The 19,886-nt window shown below is 38.1% G+C and overlaps 1 protein-coding gene across 7 annotated transcripts in view; it reads left to right on the top strand.

Moving 5' to 3' along the window:
• SATB2 (SATB homeobox 2) overlaps window positions 1-19,886 on the top strand; it is a 248,557-nt gene that overhangs the window by 172,832 nt on the left and 55,839 nt on the right. For all 7 annotated transcript variants that reach the window (XM_020890434.2, XM_020890433.2, XM_020890435.2 and 4 more), the window contains one exon: window positions 734-1,206. In XM_020890434.2, coding sequence (XP_020746093.1) covers window positions 734-1,206 — 473 coding nt within the window. The remainder of the gene's footprint in view (window positions 1-733; window positions 1,207-19,886) is intronic.

The raw sequence follows: 19,886 nt of genomic DNA, 5'->3' as shown, positions 1-19,886 counted from the left end.
GCCAAGAGATTGCAGTGGTCCTAGCAAACAAATGGCAAATCAAGGTGATATTATTAATTTTGTGAGACTTTTTCTTATTCTAGTGCATATCACAATCATTAAAATACCCATGTCTTAAAGAAACATTCCTATAGAAAAGATAGCAAGTGAGGAGTTGAAAGGATATACTATGAGACAGGCATTTTATATAAATGTTTCCATAGTTGTATAATAGTATTTGAGAAATTTTTATTAGGAGATAGCAATTAATTTGGCAGAAGATGTTGTCCTTGTCATTTCCTGATACCCATGAATGACACCATTAACCACAAACTACAGAAGATGAAAAACAGCTTTTTTAAAAAAAAGAAAAAAAAAAACAGTTTTTTTGTTTGTTTGTTTGTTTTTTACCACAGTGGATAATGAAGGAGGTGATAAGAGCCTGGAAACATGAGAAGATTTAGAATTTGTAATGGTTAGTTGTTTCTGTCTTGGCTATTTAATAAAATGCCTACCTTTAGAAATTAAAAAAAAGGCAAATATTTTTACTTCCATATCATAACTTATGGAGAAATCTATTATTGTAACATTTTTTTCAGGAAAAGATGACTCACTTTTACTCTGGGTCTTCCAGCTTTATATGAAAAAAATCTTTTTCATTACTATACCAAAAATATAATTTAAAACTACATGTATCAGCAGCAAATTATACTAATGATGATAATGACAAATTATCATTTTTATCTCTTAACAGTGGAAAGAGTGGAACGAGAAAACCTCTCAGACTATTGTGTTCTGGGCCAGCGTCCAATGCATTTACCAAATATGAACCAGCTGGCCTCCCTGGGGAAGACCAACGAACAGTCTCCTCATAGCCAAATCCACCACAGCACTCCGATCCGAAACCAAGTGCCCGCACTGCAGCCCATCATGAGCCCCGGTCTCCTTTCTCCCCAACTCAGTCCACAGCTCGTCAGGCAGCAGATCGCCATGGCCCATCTGATCAACCAGCAGATAGCCGTCAGCCGGCTCCTGGCTCACCAGCATCCTCAAGCCATCAACCAGCAGTTCTTGAACCACCCACCCATTCCCAGAGCAGTTAAGCCGGAGCCAACCAACTCCTCTGTGGAAGTATCTCCAGATATCTACCAGCAAGTGAGAGATGAGTTGAAGAGAGCCAGTGTGTCCCAAGCTGTCTTTGCAAGAGTGGCATTCAATCGCACACAGGTACCATTAGCACTAAACATCATAATGTTTATATCATGTTCATGATACATCATGTATCATGTTAATACTATGGACCCATTGTGACAAATATTTTTTATCTCTTTAAAATTTTTCTGTGGATCTCAGAGCACACAGAATCAGATTAATTAATAATCTTTAGTTCATGAAATACTATCACCATTGATCTATGCTTGGCCATAATTAATTAATTTCAGTAATGTAATGAATATCAGTGAATTCACCACCCAACTCAGCACCTGAAATGTTACTAGTGACGTGGGTCTCTTTATGTACTTCTCCTTCTCCCCTCTTTTCCATTTACTTTCTCCAGATGTAACCCTGATCTTGAATTTTGTGATTATCATTCCTTGTTTTTATTTTTTAAAAAACGAGTTCTAAAACTTAACCTTATCTTTGAATTTTACAAAAAATATTATGTTATCATTTATATAATTTTTAATAAACCCTTCAAAATGTATAAGTTAGATTTAAGATATTGATTAAGTAGTAAAGTAGTATTGATAAAGGGCCTCCCAGGTGGTGCTAGTGGTAAAGAACCTACCTGCCAGTGCGGGAGACGTAAGAGAGAAGGTCGATTTCTGGGTCGGAAGATCCCCTGGAGGAGGGCCTGGCAGCCCACCCCAGTATTCTTGCCCAGAGAATCCCCATGGATGCAGGAGCCTGGAGGTCTACAGTCCATTGGGTTACACAGAGTTGGACATGACTGAAACGACTTAGCACAAAGTAGTAATGGATAGTTGACTCGTATTTTTAGTGTTTTGAGAGAATTATATGCCAATATAATATTAAATGATAGACAGTGAACAGTTTAGCTGTGTCTTACTTTATTGAAGTCTGCTTATAATCAAGAAGTTCTTTCCCACCAGTACTAAATGTGAGTGTGCATTAGATTCACTTGGAAGACTGTTAAAACATAGATTGCTAGACCACTTCCTAGAGTTTCTGATTCACAGGTCTAGGGTGGGACCCAGAAATTTGCATGTCTACCAAGATCCCGGCTGGTCCTGATGCTGGTCTGAGGTCACATTTTGAGAATCGCTAATCTAGCTCTTACGCCATTGTCCCTTTGGTGTCTGTAGGAGTTTGGTTCCAGGGCCCTCGCAAATACCAAAACCTACAGATGCTCAAGTCCCTTATGTAAAATGGTGCAGCCCAGTTGGTCTGCCCTATCTGTGGATTTTGCATCCACAGACACACAGGACCAATTGTATGAGTATCCAAAAAGTAAACGTGCCTAATCTTCAGGAGCTGACAATCTGGTAGTGAAAAGTAAAATGTGCTCAGATAACTAAAATAAAATGTGAAGTCAGGAGAATAATGTAAGATAATGCGGACAGTGACTGCAGTGGGTGTTTGTGAGGAGTTGGGGTTAGGCATACCTACAGTAGAGTAAGTAAGTGAGTGAGCAAGTGAGTCTTTAAGAGGACAGTGGGTTTCAGTTAGCCGCCCTACTAAATGCAAGGCAGGAAACCAAGCTCTCTGCAGATGCAAAGATGAAAAATACTGTGAGCAAGCACATATGTGAACGGCTGACTTGAGTATGAAGATTTCTGGATAGTTAGGCTGTAAAGGATGAATAAAATTTAATGGGCAAACATGGAGAAGACGGGTATTTTAGGTTAAAACACACACACGAAAAAGGTTGAGTCAGAAAAAGTCAGGACCAGCTGATAGTTGATAGCAAAGCTAGATATAACTTACAGGGAGAAGAACAGATCTGAAAAGATCTTAGGTTCATGCTAAGAACTTTGAACTGTGTTTAATGAGCAGTGGAAACCATTGACGATTTTAGGTAGGGATATTCTTTCATCAAACGATCAGAATTGGATCTTAGGAATACTTTTTTCCGTTCAATGATATCGAGAGGGTAGGGATTTTACTTAGGAGGCTGCCTTGCATGTGCGGCTGAAATGCAGAGAAGTTTTGAACAAGACTGGTGCCAGTGGAGTGGAGGGTGCTGTCAACAAGCGTTGTGAGAGTGAAGCTGACAGAAATTGAAATCCCTGGAGTAGAGGTAACACTCGGGTTTGAGCCGCGTGACTACCAATGAAGCGCAATTATTTAGAGAATCAAGGAGGGTATTGAGAGAGAGCGTTGGAGTAAAGTTAAAGTCATTACTGTGGGCTGTTTGACTTTGGGCTATTTGACTCTGAAGTGCTCATAGACTCCTTAAGTGAAGATGTGCAGCAGTCCTTGAAAATAAGAGTTTTGTGCTAAGAGTAGTTGTTAGGGTTAGAGAAAGAGATGAGAAATTTATTCACAAAACCTGGAATTTAAAAAGACAGCAGAGGGAGGGGAGAAGCCCCCAGCACTACTAATGCCAAGGAGAAGAGACCACGAAATGCCGGGAGAGGTGGGGGAAGGTGAAGGTAGAAGAAAAGGGAGATGCTGATAAAGTATAGAGGATTTGGGCTGAGAGTCTCCAGAGGAGACTCTTCCATGTGGGGAAAACTAAGAAGTCTAGGGAAGGGAAGTTTGAAACCATGCCATGAGATTTGGTGTTTGGTTGGGAGAAATCCTTGGCAAGCTTTAGAGTATAATTTCATTAGAGTGGTGAGGGCAGGAGCCAGAATTTAGGAGTTAAGGAGTGATTAACTGTCAAGGATACAGAAGCGGTGGCTGCAAATTACTCTTTCCAAAATTTGGTGTTGAAAGGGAGACCAGAAATGGGTTGACAGTTCTGAAAGTGAGAGGGAGTCAATTTGAGACAGAAGAATTAGCTTGGGCCTCAGCTGAAGTCAAACAGCATGAAGGAGTGATGGAACCAACCACTGTGGTTTGGTAACAGTCTTCGGCCACGGTGAAACTGCAGGAGTAGGATCAGGGAAGAAAGGCAGTGGGCTTGCTTGAGATTTGGTGCTGACAGATTAGGTATGGCAGGAGACCAAGAGGGGTGAAACCTCTTGCTCCCTTGACTCTTAGCTAATGTATGCATTCTGTCATTGACAGAGCCTGTAGCATCATTTGAAAATGAGTTCAGAGGTTCACAGAGGGCTACACGTGTTCCAGACATCACTAAACCACTATTCTTTTGTGGCTTAGAGTACTAGGGTAGCATGTGTGTGTCCTCAGCTATCTGGATTGAGCCCATAAGAGCGCTTCTCTTCTTGAGCAAGTCTGCTCCATACTATTATAAAACACAAAGTAGAAGGATGTGTCTTTAAGCCTGTATTTTGCAGTTCTCTCTGTGTGTGTGTGCTCTTTCATCTATCATTTATGTGCATGAATAGGCATTTCAAGGCTAGTCAACATTTTATTGCTGGTTATTTATACAGCTCCTTTGGATAACGATAAGGTTGAGAGCATGGTTGTATTGCTTTGGATTTTGGAATCAACGTATGCAGCATACAGTTTATCTAAATAGCATGAAGCATGAGAGAAGACTCCCCATGAGGCTAGACCAAGGCAGGCCGTGTTGCTATGAAGAGATGCTCTGCCAAAGCCCTGGGCCCTTGGAGGCCTGTCTTCTTCTGCACAATCCTTTTTGTCTGTTTTTTGGAATTAATGCTTTTTCTTTGGCATTGCCATCTTTCAAGTGCCAAGTTATAAAAGGTCTAATTGAAGCACAGAACATATTTTATTATTTTTCTCCTGCCATTAAATTTGTAAGATGGCTACACCCAGAAAGAAACATTCACTTTCAATCAACATGAGCTTGAGTTCATGGGCCAGCCTTGAGGATATCAAGTGGAAACTGCGTAGGAATGTATGAGTATTTCATTTTAAATTTCTGCTTTTAATTTGGGAAAGCTTTTCATCCCTCTGGGATCATAACCTGTTGTGTATAAAGCCCAACCTAATCAAGGTAGATGGTATTGACAGAATGACATAGTTTGAACTTAAGCTGGAGGTCAGCAGGCAGATTGTTTCTGCTGAATATGCTGTAGTCACTACAGCAAAGGTTGGACAGCTGGGTTTTACCAGCAACATTGTTGAATGGAAGATATGGTCTACTATGCCCCATGAAACCAACCATGGATTTTCCACATGATAGGCTCTCTTGAGTGGAATCAGAAATATGTTAGTGATAAAATAACTTGTTAACAAATAAAAATTAACTTTGTAGATAATAACATAAACGAGTTGTTCATCTGTGGACAGTAATCTCAACTTTTTTTTCCCCCTCAAAGCAAACAGAATCAGAACCATTTATTTTGATGGACACCTAAGGCGAGTTCTAGTCTTGTACTCAGTTGTTTTACTGATGTGTAGCATGTGCTTGGGCTTCTTCAATGGCTCAGTGGGTGAAAAATCCACTTGCAGTGCAGGAGATGCAGGAGACATGGTTCTGATCCCTGGAGCATATTCTCAGTTTACTGAGTATTTTTCATAAATAGTTAATAATATCTATTATTCACTTATTATCAAATTCAGTAAAAAGCATTTTGATTTGTCACACTATAGTTTTTGTTCTTGGATTTGTTCTTGATTGGACCAAGAATAAATCTAATAATTAATTTCTCTGTTTTGTATGTGTGTATGTGTACGTGTAGAACAAAAATCACATGCACAATGTTCACAAATGAATTTAGAAATGTTAAAAAAAAGCCTAGTTTTTCATGTTTAAGACTTCCAGATGAAAGACTGAAATTCATAATAAATAGCATTTGAAAAAGCAGTTCTTAAAGGAAAATCTTAATTACTTTGTATGTCTGATCCATTGCTACTATATCATTTGTTGATGTAAAATAACAAAAGGGGAAAGGAACTGTATTTTTGGTTCTTGGTATTAAAAACCAAGAACTTGCTTTTTAATACATTTTAATTCTTATCAGCATGTCTCTTAAAAACAGAAAATACATTGGTTTGATAAAATGATCTCCTACCCATACTTCTTGACAAGGTCCTGACTTCTGCCAGAGTCAGAGATCGACAGCCTTTTTCCATTCTGATTTTATTTATTATTATTTCTTACACTTCTCTGTTAGTTTGTTAATACTGTCTAAACTAAGAACATAAATTAAGTCACATGTTCTGGGCAAGGGAAACAGCACATTTGAGATCATGCAGTACCAGGATATTGAATCTTCTGCGTGAGCATGAGACTAATCTGATTCCAGGTACAGGGCGTGGCAGTGTGTTGCGTCGTGTCTGTGCCAGAGGCGTGATTCGTTGTTGTACGGCTGCTGAGTTGTGTCTGACTCTTTGCTACTCCCTGGACTGGGGCCCACCAGGCTTCTCTGTCCATGAGATTTCCCAGGCAATAATGCTGGAGTGGGTTGTCATTTCCTCCTTCAGGGGGTCTTTCCCATCCTGGAATCAAACCCACACCTCCTGCATTGCAGGCAGATTCTTTACTGCTGAGTCACCAGAGAAACTCCATCTGCATGGTAGAAGCCTATTTTTGCCATTCTGACCTTATGTAAAATATACTCTGAGCACATCACTTTCTTCTTTGCTAGTCTTCTGAAAGAAAAGGTTAGCCTTACTTCTGGAGACTTTTATGACACATGGGAGCCCATGAGAATAGTAGGAGAAAAGTGGTATTTTCTGACCTGGTCATTAATATTCTGGCAATCCTATGACACATTACTAAGCGTTTCTGTTCCCTGTGGTCACAAAGTGCTGCGATGCACCGGAGGAGACTGGCCTCCATCCTTCACTGCTCCAGCGCCGCCTCCCAGCCTCCGGCCTCACGATTTCCTTCTCACTCATGTGTCTGCTGGGTGGCTCTGCCGTCAAAGGACTTTGCTCAGGTGACTGGATTTTCCTTTGCTCGCGCTGACAGAGAGCTGGAAGCGCCAAACAGGTATCTGATAGGCGCAGGAGGATGAAAGCCCAGCTCCTCGCCTCCCGTCGCAGGGACAGCGCTGACCTGTGACTTTCACTCCGGAGGTCTCTGCAGACTGGGCTGAGACTGAGGCTTTGGTTGCTTTTCTCCTGTTCTCTGTCCTGCTTCTCCCACTCCCTCACAAGTTTCCCTCAGAAGCACTTCCTAAATAAATCACTTTTGTAGGAATCTATCTCAGGATGTGCTTTTTATCTCAGATAACAGATCAAGGTCGTTGCTAGTCTAATTGACATTTGGTTATGCCATAGGATGGTATTTTGAATAAAACATAGCTTCACTTTTATACCTACTACCTTCAGAAATCCAAGGCAAGATGTTATTATGGAAATAGTATAGAGGTTTTTATGGTACCACTTTGTTTTAAAAATATTATCAGTGTTGTTTATAAATCATGAGCAAGATGTTATTAGGGCAATAGTATAGAATTGTATAGATTTTTTTTACTGTACTACTTTCTCTTGAAAACATTATAGCTGTTGTGATTTTTAACAGAGTCCCCTGAATTTAATGGGCTGATATGGATATTAGCCAGATTTTCTTATGGATGTTGAATGTGGAGGGATTGGTTAGAGGGAGGGGAGAGAAAGAGAAGGAATGAGACAGAAACAGACATTGGATATGAGGCCCTATGAGATCTTTCAGACTTGACATAAAGCCATCCTTACTGAGTCTCAAAGGTGCATTATGTGATTTATGTGAGTTTCAGAGTAGCTTTGCTTCTCTGTCCTGCCCTATCTCCAGTGCTCTGTCAGTGATGCAAATGGGTCTGTTAGGCTGATAATTTTGAGAAGTAAGAGAACCCCTGTAGGGTTTTATTTTTTTTTTGCATGTTCATTTTCCCTTGCTTCTGTCCCAAATTTATTTCAGCGTTGGCGCACTTAGCAGCCCTATAGACATGAAATAAGTTCCTGGCTATTTACTGTGTTTACCTCTTTACATTTTGACAGTTTGGTTATGAATCCTAACCTATAGCATTCTTTTGTCCCTTGTCACTTTATGGACTTAAGAAAATCAGTAAGAGGCTTTTGAAGATGTGAAAAGGTTTGTGACTATTTTACAAGACTTAATATTACCCAGGAATGGTTGTGGGATGTCCACTGACCTATAATAAGAATGGTTTCATGAAATATGTACAATGACTCTTCCTTAATAGCTAAACTATTCTCTGATTTATTGAAAATCCAATGACCTACATATTCATGTGTTCAGAAATCCCCCATTTACTAGCATTGTTTCTCCTTTGAGACCTTCCATTTGAGCAAATCTGTTAAATGAAGTAGAGAGGAAGCTTTGATCCAAACTAGGCTAAATCCATTGGAACAAAATGCCCTGCCACATGTGAATGGGAGCATTAGAATGCCAGCAAAGGGAAATGAAGGGTTATCCTCTGTCCCTCTCTTCACCTCTATCCCCTTACCTTGAAGGTGGCGTTCAGGAAACAGCCACACACATGGAATTGGCAATAATAAGTTTGTATCGTTTGAATGAGACTTTGGGCGCATTCACTTTTGACGAAGTGTGGTTATTTTTCTTTTTTCTCTAGCAGATTATATGCGGTAACTGAGAAAGTTCAGACTCATTTTGTGTCTAGGTAGCTCTTCTGAGTCAGTTCTTAGAAACATGTTTTCATTAGAAGTCTATATGGATTTTGCAAAATGTGTTAATGTTCTATAAAAGAAATGCTTCTAATTTGGTATCTTTAGTTTGTGAAAAAGTCACAAAGTTACACAATTTGCAGCATTTTATCAAAGGTCTTTTTTGAGAAAGCTGTTTATCTTTTATCTGGTATAGAAGAGAATTTTTAAAACCCTTTGTGAACTCATTTGGTTGATCGATCCTTAATTTCCATACTTTTTATATTTTTATGAGACTTTGCAAAAAAAAAAATCTGTTTATTTATTAAAGCTGTATCATTTGAAGAAACTTAAGTTCAGGGTCATAAATACAATTTATGACATCATTCAGCAAGCAGAGAATGTTTTCAACAGATTGGAAAATTAAATTGAGTGATGTATCAGAAAAATTGGCAGTAAGGCCAACAGCTAGAAATGTAAATGTCTTTGTGTGAAATGACATGGACTTTGCTTTTATGCTTTATTGGCACTGTGTTTGTAGTATATTCCCACCCACATTATTAAGGTTAAAAATTGATGTGGCACAATTAGGAAGAGATGTGTAGCAACAAAGTGAAAATTCTAACAACCAAAATATTTGGAAGTCTGAGCTTTAGTTTGTTACCTGTTAGTTTTTTCTGATGGTGGGGAGAAATTTCTGTAACTTCTTGTCTGATTTATACTTATTGTTAGCCCAAGGTAGGCATGATTTAGTTACACACACCATTTGTACATGTAGAAAACTTGACCTCCAAGGTATTTAAAACTCTTTCTCAGCATTCAGTAAGATATAGGCGCTCAGCAATACAGCAATAGAATATAATGTAAATCCAGGGGTCTTGACTCCATGGTCCAGTGAGCTGGTTATAAAATGACTAGGGAACCTGTGAGAAAAAGGAAGTCCAGCCACTGAAGGATGGGCTGTAAATATGAAATGCCACAGATCAGGCATGAACATGTTATTGAGTTTTGAAGCAAATAATATGCCCTCTTTTGATTTCAACATTAAATTAATATAGTAGGGAAAGAGGGTCCTGCAAGCTTCATAAAATAGGTACTCTTTCATTTCAGAATCACTGGCTTGAATTCATAGATTTAAAGATTATAATAATATTAATATCTCCCAAGACAGCAATGTCTCAAAGTTATTCAGTGACTTAAGGATGGCTCTCAAGATAGTGGTCTCGATTTCGTCCCTCCTTACATATAAAGACTGTTATTAATTAGCACCTTTTAGGCAATTTTGGGCAAAAAGCATGGGGAGAAGCTGGCTCTGTGCTCTGGGTAAAGAGAAGTTTGACTCAGTGTCCCAGTGTATTCCCACTCCCAAATCTAACTGAAACAGAACATTTCATGTAAAAGAAAATATAAAGGCTCCTTTTATCCCCCTCCTTCACAAAATTTGTACCAAAAAATCAGAGGATACAGATAAAATAGTACAGTGTTCTATTCCTTTCATCCCTGATCAGTGTGAAAAATCCTTAAAAATAGTTACTTAACTGTTACAAAGTGAAAGAAAGTGAAAATTGCTCAGTTGTGTCCGACTCTCTGGGACCCCATGGACTATACCGTCCATGGAATTCTGCAGGCCAGAATACTGGAGTGGGTATCTGTTCCCTTCTCCAGGGGATCTTCCAAACCCAGGAATTGAACCCGGATCTCCTGCATTGCAGGCGGACTCTTTACCATCTGAGTTACAGAGAATTCAAGGGGAATTCCCTGACAGTCAGTGGTTAGGACTGCACGCTCATTGCCAAAGGCAAGGGTTTCAATCCCTGGTTGGGGAACTAAGATCCCATAAGCTATGGGTGTGGCCTAAATAAATAAAATTCAGGGATTTTTATTTTTACTGAAAAAAAAAAAACAAAAAACAAACACAAACCTGCCTTTTGATGATGGTTTTGTAATATCACTATTCTCTAACAAGGAGAAGTTGACTCATTTTGCACCGGTGTGGAGTCTCTAACCTGAAATAAAATATTTCACTTCTAGTGAGTGTGTCTCAGTAGAGACTGGCACTTTTAGTGGGAAAACCTAGTTTTATTAGTTGACTAGTGTCTCCAAATCCTGGATGGTGTTTAAAGTAGGATTTTTATAGAAGAAATACAAGGCAACACTAGTTTTAGGTGCCATAATTTATATGCTTTTCACCTTTGCTTATTCAGAGTAATTTAAAAAATACATGGAGTGTTCCTTTCATGGCCATTGATGGAAATGATGACCATTTGGTCTGGGGTTAAGTGCATGTTTGTTCAAATAAAGTAAATTCAGTTTGAAGGCCAAAAATTCTGTGAGAAAAATACAACTAAATCAATTTGAAGTCAGTTGGAAATTGATAAGGTTGTTTAAATTCTGTCTGCAAGTTTTGTGCCTAAAATTATTCCTGTAGACAGCAGTATTTACTTGCAAACTTCTCTGATCACCACACTCAGTAAGAAATAATTTTTACATTATGAGCTAGTATGTCTAAGTCACACACACTTAGACATTTGTGCACACATATATGTGTGTCTGTTTTAAGTTCTACCTTATTTCCAGCTATATCTGTATATTTCTTCATGAAAGAAAAAGAAAAAAAACCTTCATGAAACAATAGAGAATGAAGTACTGTGGTAATTTCTAATCTATTTAACTATATTTTGTTATAAATAAACTACCTATAATATGCTAAATTAATTTTATTGGCCACTAGTAATTATGAACCATGTTTCGACAATGATGCTGATTAAAGCTGATTTTAAAAGTTACTTGGGGAAAGAAAGTGGTTTTACTTTTTTGAAGTATGAATAAATATTAGTTCAGTGCTATCCTGAAATGTCCGTATGGTCATTTTGCTTTATATAATTTATTAAATTTTTCTTCACACTCTCCTCTATCCCAAATAATTTTAATTATTCTACTTCCTAGAATTTATTTATTTTAATTAATTTTTTAATATTTTCTGTCTTTATAGGAAGACATCTATAAGTCGAGGGCCTTGAATATGTGAAGTTGCAAGTTGAAAATAAGAAATGTACTCTGATATTAGTTCTGTATTTATCTATTCATTTAACAAGGATTTGTTAAGCACTCAGAGACTACTGTAGGGTTATAATGAGGGCTAACATTTATTGAACATTTAACATGTATTCAGTACAGTTATAAGCTCTCTAGAGAATCCTATGAGGGAAGTGCAATTATTATCTCAATTTTGCTGGTGAGGAAACTGTGCCATAGGGAGATTAATTAATCTTTGTCCACTTGAAACCCAATTTTGAACTCAGAAATTTTGACTTCAGAACTCATCCTCAAAATCACTTTATTCTCAATCATTTCTGTTACCATTGACCAGATGATGAAAGACACAAACCCTCCCTCAAGGAGATACAGGAATAAACAGACTTTTAAAACTGGTAATCCCACTGTGGTATAGTAAGTCCTGTGATATGTTCCATGTACTGTATGACAACAGAGGTTTTTAACCCTGGAGGTGATCAAAGCTACGGCAGAAAATGTTCAGCAAGGAAAAAAAATAATGTTTTATAATTATTTCAGGACAGAGTCAACTCGTATGTTTATAGACTGCTTTTCTACTTATATCTGAATGCATTTGATACATTTGAGATATAAATATGCAATAAATGTATGTTTTTGTTTTGTTTGTTTTTGAAAGTACTGTTTTTGCCAATGTTTTGACAAAGTAGCCAAAGCTAGTAAATTTTTTGGGAAGTTTGCCAACAGTTGTTTCACAGAATACTGGTGGAAACTAGGAATAACAAGGGCCCAGCACTTTGTGAATGCAGCGGTCATGGTGCCAGGTACTTGAGGTGTTAGTAGCGACCATGTATGTGCCCAGAACTGAGAACACCACTGGCAAATGTTTCCAAAAGGAACCTGTTCAGTTCTGCGTTTGCTTTGCTTTTTGGTGCTAATGTGTTTAGAAAATTTTTACTTAGATTGTGCACAGCACCCATTTCAGTTCCTAAGACTTCCTAGAGACAAAGGTGGAAGGGATGAGGAAGGAAATAAGATGGGACCATTTATTTAGTTGCTTCTATCACTGCATAGATGAGGTAGGTAGAACGTAGTCAAGTTGTCAGGAATCTGGTTTTGGCTAAGTTCCTCCACGGTACATGCTCAAGTGTGGTTTGAACAAGGGAGTTATAGTTAAGAAAGCACAGACTGCCTTGGTTTCAAGAATGTTCTGTTGCAGGCAATGTTGTGTTGCCTGCTTACTATATTCTGATGTGGCAGGTGGCACAAGTGAAGTTTTACTGCATATACTAGAAAGAAAACTGTCAATGAGGGGACTGTTTGATTTAATAAATCGTAGATTTGGGGCACATGGAATATTTGTTCTAACATGGGGTTTGCAAGGCCCCAAATGTCAGTATTTATTATCTTATTTGTTTTCAATAGGTTGAAAGAGAAGATTTTGAGTGATTGTTGTGAGTTAGGCTTTTAACATGGTCCTTCAGGCTAGCTGGGGCTTCCCTGGTGGCTCAGATAGTAAAGCGTCTGCCTACAATGCGGGAGACCTAGGTTTGATCCCTGGGTTGGGAAGATCCCCTGGAGAAGGAAATGGCAACCCACTCCAGTATTCTTGCCTGGAGAATCCCACGGACGGAGGAGCCTGGTGGGCTACAGTCCATCGATCTCAAAGAGTCGGACATAACTGAGCAACTTCACTATCAGGCTAGCTGCTGACTGTTTAGCAAATATGGGACTCCCACTTTAGAAAACTGAAAAAAAAATATGGTGCTCTCTTAGAGCCCTATATCTCTGTATATCCCCAGCTAACCACTAAGCACAAAATATACAGATTTTACTCCCAAGGAGTTGATTATATGATGGGAGAAAGAGGTTTTATAGTTACACAATGTAAAAGATGATAAGTGTCATAAATATAAGATAGAATTAGTGCCATCTTTCTTCAGAGGAGGGAGAAAGTATTGCCAACTGCAGCGTATATACATATACAGATATATGCATAGTCTTTTAGTGCATTGCAGCATATATCTCTACAGCATGAACATTTGTCTGCAAATGTTACTTTTGTATATGCATTTATATTTGCAGAGTACATTGATTCCCTCTAAATGCTCAATTCTATCCACCCCCATCATATAAAAGTGCTATATGCATAGGCTGTCTTTGCTAATAAAGAAATATTATAATAAAAGAGAGGTTTTTATTAAACTAATGCAATAACAACATTTTCTTTGAGGATTTAACACATCATTTTTAATAATAAAAATCAAATTGTCATTGTTGTGCCCTGTATACCTTTTATTCAAATCACACTAAATACTCTGCCTTCATGTCTAAGCAGTGCTCTAGGGGGTGATGGGGGAGGTGAGTAGTTTTTAGCATAACACAAATGAATTTCAGCAGTCAGCTTTGTAGTGGGGTTGTAGATTATGAATATGGGAGCCGGGGAAACCTGTTTATATTTGTGAGCCAAGGGGAGAATGCCTCTCAGGAGTGTCTGGAAGGAAATGAGACTGGAGATTAGGAAAGAACCAATTCTGTTAGGTCAACTTTCAGCAGGTAGGATGTCAATACTCTGTTCAGCCAAGTAACTGAGTTCATAGCTTCAACTAACTGTACATTAACCACTGAAATTGAAGCATTCACTTTGTATGATTAGGCTAAGAATTTGGTATCACCTGGTTTTCATAAGAGGATACTAGTTCTTGGCTCATGTCAGCTGAAATCAGACATTTCAGAATTGTATTAGTTAAGACTAACTGATAAGCATGCAAAGGGGGTGGTGAAATGTGAAGAGTACCTTCTGAGGGAACTATGTGATAGACAGGTCATGCTGGGTGGCGGGATATGTGGTTAGCCCATATGGGTCCCAAGACCCCTTCCACCTCTGACTTTCTGTAACTTTAATCTGTAATATGGGGGTGTGTGTGCCTTTTAACCTTGTTCGTTGGTTATGGCATCATTTGTTTAGGTTGAAACCTAACATTTTCAAACTGTAATATACTGTGCATATGATATGATATCTGTGTTACATGATATATGAGTATTTTAGGGGTTGAATTAGTTCAAAAGTTTATGTTATAACAAATATGTGAACAGAAATGTAACTTACAGAAATGAAAATAGGCTCTGGCTAGTTTGAGGCTTTTTCCAAAGAGAAGCACTAGGGTTTGACTGGGCCAGTTTTTTCAGCACACACCTGGTGTATATCACTTTAAAAAATAAATTATGCCTCATTAAATTACAATTAAATGGAATCATGATCATTTGTTTTTCTGGAAGGAAGATGTTTTGCATATTGAAAGCCTAATTTGTTGCAGGTGACAAAAAGGCTGAACAGATTATCTAATATCACTTCATTTGGGGGGTAATGTTTGTTGGTTAGTTTGTGTATACTCCAATAGTTTAGAATTCTTTTAATGTAGACTGTATTATTTTCACTTCAGAAAGTCTTCTACTGCTTTACCCATTTTTGTACTGTGTTTTTTTAAGCTTTTAAGGAAACAGAAACTTCTTTTGATATTCTGGATTAGTCATGCTCTTTCTTTTTGTTCAAATGTTCTAATACTATCCAGTCCTTCACTTAGTCTCCCTCTTTGCCTAGCCTCACCACTATCTCTATAGCTGCCTGTTAATATTATGTACATTTCAAATCCCAGCCAAGTTATGTACCGCCGCTTCCAAAATGTTTTCCCTGAGTCCCACAGTTGGCAATACATTCACCCTCTTTTGAACTGAAATGGTACTAGTTCTATCTGAAATTTATGACACTCATCATCTTTTACATTGTGCTTCTATAAACCACCATATAGTAAACTCCTTGGCAGCAGAATCTACGTCTTGGGAATCCTCCCATTCCCTTATGAGCTTTGTACCAAGTTGTAAATGAGAAATGAATTAATAGACTGATCTGTCATTCCTTGGCAATATGTGTATTGAATTTGGGGGTTCTCTAGGTAATCAGTGGGAGATATAGCCTAATTGTTGAGAATTACTGATGTCTGAGAGGTATGAAAAAGAGGTATCTGTTAAAATCTAGTCAGTAATGACCTTTGGTGTCCTCTCCTGGAGTGGCTGGGAGGTCCGATGGACTCAGGCTAAGGTTTTCTAAAACCTGGCCCAGGCTTGGGTTCTCTTCCTGCTCTTAAAGGATTAAAGGCCCATCAAAGGTGGTTTCTTACCTGTCCCAGATGAAGTTTCAAGGGCTAGTGCAGAACCTTGGAAGTAAATTTTACAGAGCTAGTCATAGTAATGTTTCCCAAATATTTCTGATCATGTATTTTGCACACTAGCAATTTGGAGCCAACTATATAAATTGTTGAAGGAATATGAAAGTCATAATAATGTAAATAAGAAAGTGCTTCAGTAGAAACGGCAGATTCAGAAACTCTAAGGTCATTTAATTTGTCACAAATAAGTATTATTAAAATACTAGAAATCATAAGCATATTGATTTTTCTGTTTAAAAAATTAGCCCCAGTGTTTTTTTTTGTTGTTGTTGGTCACATTGCATGACTTGCAGAATTTTCATTTCCTAACCAGGGCTCAATCCTGTGCTCACCACAGTGAAAGCAGAATCCTAACCACTGGACGACCAGGGAATTCCTGGCCCCAACTCTTTGCTTTGTTTTTAGAGATAACCTGTATTAGCAATGCAGCTAAATGGCATTATATTATCTCTTGTTTGTTCTTTGAATTATTTTGCTTTTATTGAATTTTCTGCCAGCCTCATGTATTGTTTGCTGGTGCTGGAAATATTTTGGAGCTTACAAACCTCTCCATTAAAGGATGAGGGAGAAGGCCAGTGGGCGGCTCTTTTTGCCCAACTCCCTTCTTTTGTCAGTGGCCTGTAACCCAAGAGCTCTGGTAGAAGGTGCCTTTCTCCTGTCTGCAGAGGCTTGTTCTGCTCCTTCTCAGTCAACATGTTTCTTGGTCTTACACAACCTCAGCTAACACCACGGAGAGGATTGTTTATAATCTCTCCCTTGAGAACGCTCTGTTGCCTATGATGAGGAAAATACTTAATGACCACTTTACTCAATACTTGCAATATGTTCTAATAAGATTACTGGTATGAAATTTTAATAAGCAATATCCTGGTTAATTTATTAATTTGCCTCAGTTTTCACATTCTCAATATTCATGACCTTTCTATTCATAAAAGTATATTTTTATTTTCAGTGCCCAGGTGCCACGCCATGTTCTCTATAGCTCAGGCTGCATAATGGGAATGTCCAAGTGACACCTCCTCCCTGGCCAGTTGATAATTAAAATGCCAGACAACTGAGTGGCAAGGGCTTTAGAAATATTTATGTAGGATAAATTATTAATTTATTATGTTCTAGTCAAGATAGTTTCAATATGATAAACATTTACTTATCTTGATAATTAGATGGGGTGATTTGTGGTATATTTAAGTCATGCCATACATTTTCTTCTGACTTTTTTCCCCCATGATGATTTTAAACTAACTAAATAAAACATGCTTTACATTCATATGCCTGCAGAATTTTGGCTATATTTTTAAAAATCCCTGTTGAAACAGTTGAAAGCACATAACCAAAATGAAGAAGGTTCGACAAAACAACTAACACTCTTCTTGTGCCCACCAGTTAGCCACTTGTTATTGAAAATGTCTGAGGTAAGAGGAATCTGCTTCGCTACCAGGACTACACAGATGAGACTTGAAGTAAATAATTTAGAACAGTGTTCTCATTCTCTGGGGCAATTCATGGAGGCAGCACTGGCCACCTTGTTGGTTTGAGACTTTATCTTCAATTAGGCGAATGAGACAGAGGCAACAGTATATCCTCCAACCCCTGAAAATACAAACATTGTGTCTCATTCACTTCGGAAATGGTGCTGATGAGCAGTCATTTACAAGGATGCTTTGTCTTGATTTTTCTTAGAGATGAATTCATTTCCCTGTATGGTTGTCCAACATGTAAAAAATGCAGGGGTAGGAACTCCACAATTTCCATGTGGGGGAAGAAAGGTAAACCACGCTGAACAAAAAGTAAATAAAAGAACTCTTCCCTTCAGAGTGATTTTGTTTTTTATTGATTAGGAATAAACAGACTTACAGTTTTGAACCTGGTCCATGAGAACAATATTTTTTTTGTTGTTTCAGTATTTTACACACAAGATCTTTGCTATGATGTCCTCCACAATTTGTGAAAATAATTTCACAGAAGTTGACAAACTTTGCCTTTGAGAGATCTTAGCATATAATCATCCTCACCAGGATAAAGAATATATCCATGCATATCCTAAAGCTTTTCCAAATTTGGTAGTCTGACATTTAGTAGAATGCTAAAGTTGCTAATTTTGGGGGGGGAGAGTTCAGAGAATAAAGAGTTTTACTTTTTCATCTCATTATTTATATTATTATTTATCTTTTTAAAAAAACTTTTTATTTTGCACTGGGGTATAGCTGATTAACAATGGAGTGATAGTTTCAGGTGACCAGCAAAGGGACTCAGCCACACGTATCCACGAGAGAGAGAGAGAAGGCGAGTGAGTGCCAGCTTGTCCTTCAGGTGCAGAGCTCATCATTAAAGAAAGCGCAGAAAATACCAATCTTAGTATCTTCTTAGTATTAGAAATTGGCATTGGCTGTATTTTATACTGTAATTTTTTCTTTTATTGAAGTATAATTGATTTACAATGTGTTAGTTTGTGGTATACAGCAAAATGATTCATATATATATGCATACATATGTTCTGTTTTCTATTCTTTTTCATCGTGGCTTACTACAAGATACTGTGCTATACAGTGGGACCTTGTTGTTTGTCTATTTTATGTACAGCAGTTTACATCTGCTAATCTCAAACACCTAATTTAGCCCTCCCTTGCCCTTTCCCCTTTGGTAACCATAAATTTGTTTTCTGTATCTGTGAGTCTATTTCTGTTTTTTAAATAAATCCATTTGTATCATATTTTAAATTCTACATATAAGTGATACGACATTTGTCTTTCCCTGTTGGCCTTACTTCGCTTAGTATGATAATCTCTAGGTCCATCTATGTTGCTGCCAATGGCATTATTTCATTCTTTTTCATGACTGAATAATATTCCAGTGTGTGTATAGGAAATTAGTGTTGAAAATTCTTATCCCTCTTGTTTCTGCATGTGTTAATTTGGAGATTTTTGTCTTAGAAGCAAGAAAGAAAAGTGAAAGTGAAGTCGCTCAGTCGTGTCCGACTCTGCGACCCCATGGACTGCAGCCTACCACGTTCCTCCCTCCATGGGATTTTCCAGGCAATAATACTGGAGTGGGTTGCCATTTCCTTCTCCAGGGGAATCTTCCCAACCCAGGGATGGAACCTCAGTCTCCTGAATTGTAGACAGACGCTTTACCGTCTGAGCCACCAGGGAAGTCAAGTCATTGTTAATATTTCAGGTTGCTTGGTCCAAGTGGAAAGTAGGATAACTTAAGGCAGAACTGACTTTTAATTTCAGAAAGAGAATTAATACCTAGATTGTATAACATTTTCTGGAAACAGGTGTCTCACTTGTTGCTTCTTTCTGAAAACGTGATGAGAAATCAGGACTTCCCTAGAATCATTTCACCAGTAGGGCAGTTTTATATATCTGCCCTACCTTGGCCTTCCTATGGGCGTGTGTGCATGCAGACACACACTTGGTAACATTTTTTTCTAGCTTCATTGTATGGCACATTATATTCCCATATATAAAGACTTTTCTAATCAAAGTAATGACAACCAAATTGGCAGAACTATCAGATGGCATACCTTTTGTAAGTTTCTTATAGTAAAATTGTCTTACATGGTGTTTTGAGTGGTGATTACCTCCTGGAGTGCTGATAACTATGTGATGCATATTCCTGTGACATTTGGTTCACTATCTTATAATGTATTACTTTCTAAAAAAAATTTTCCTACCTTACCCTGAGGATTGTTGGCCAACTAGAGGTAGTAGTGTGTTTCTTTTGTATCTAATGCCTTTTGGCCAAATATGGCCTATTTAGCCATAGATTACAAATCTGATAGTATTTCTTTGCATTAATATTCCCCTAAGTGTAAATATCTTGGCATCTACTTTTTAGAATTTGGGGTTATCCCCATCTCTTGTAAGACTCAGAAGTTAACATCTTAGCTTTTTCTGAGGTACCATCCTAGGGCCTGATCTCCCACTGCCCTGAGAAGGGATGTTAGCTGGGAATGCCTTTATGTGATAATCTAACAAGTGTGCGGAATGCAGGGGCTTCCCAGGCGGCTCAGTGGTGAAGAATCCAGCTGCCAATGCAGGAGACCCAGATTCA

This window comes from Odocoileus virginianus, chromosome 30 (genome assembly GCF_023699985.2).
Source record: "Odocoileus virginianus isolate 20LAN1187 ecotype Illinois chromosome 30, Ovbor_1.2, whole genome shotgun sequence".
Taxonomy (NCBI): Eukaryota; Metazoa; Chordata; class Mammalia; order Artiodactyla; family Cervidae; genus Odocoileus; species Odocoileus virginianus.
The sequence above is the reverse complement of the archived record's forward strand: the minus strand, read 5'-3'. Positions and strand labels throughout refer to the sequence as shown.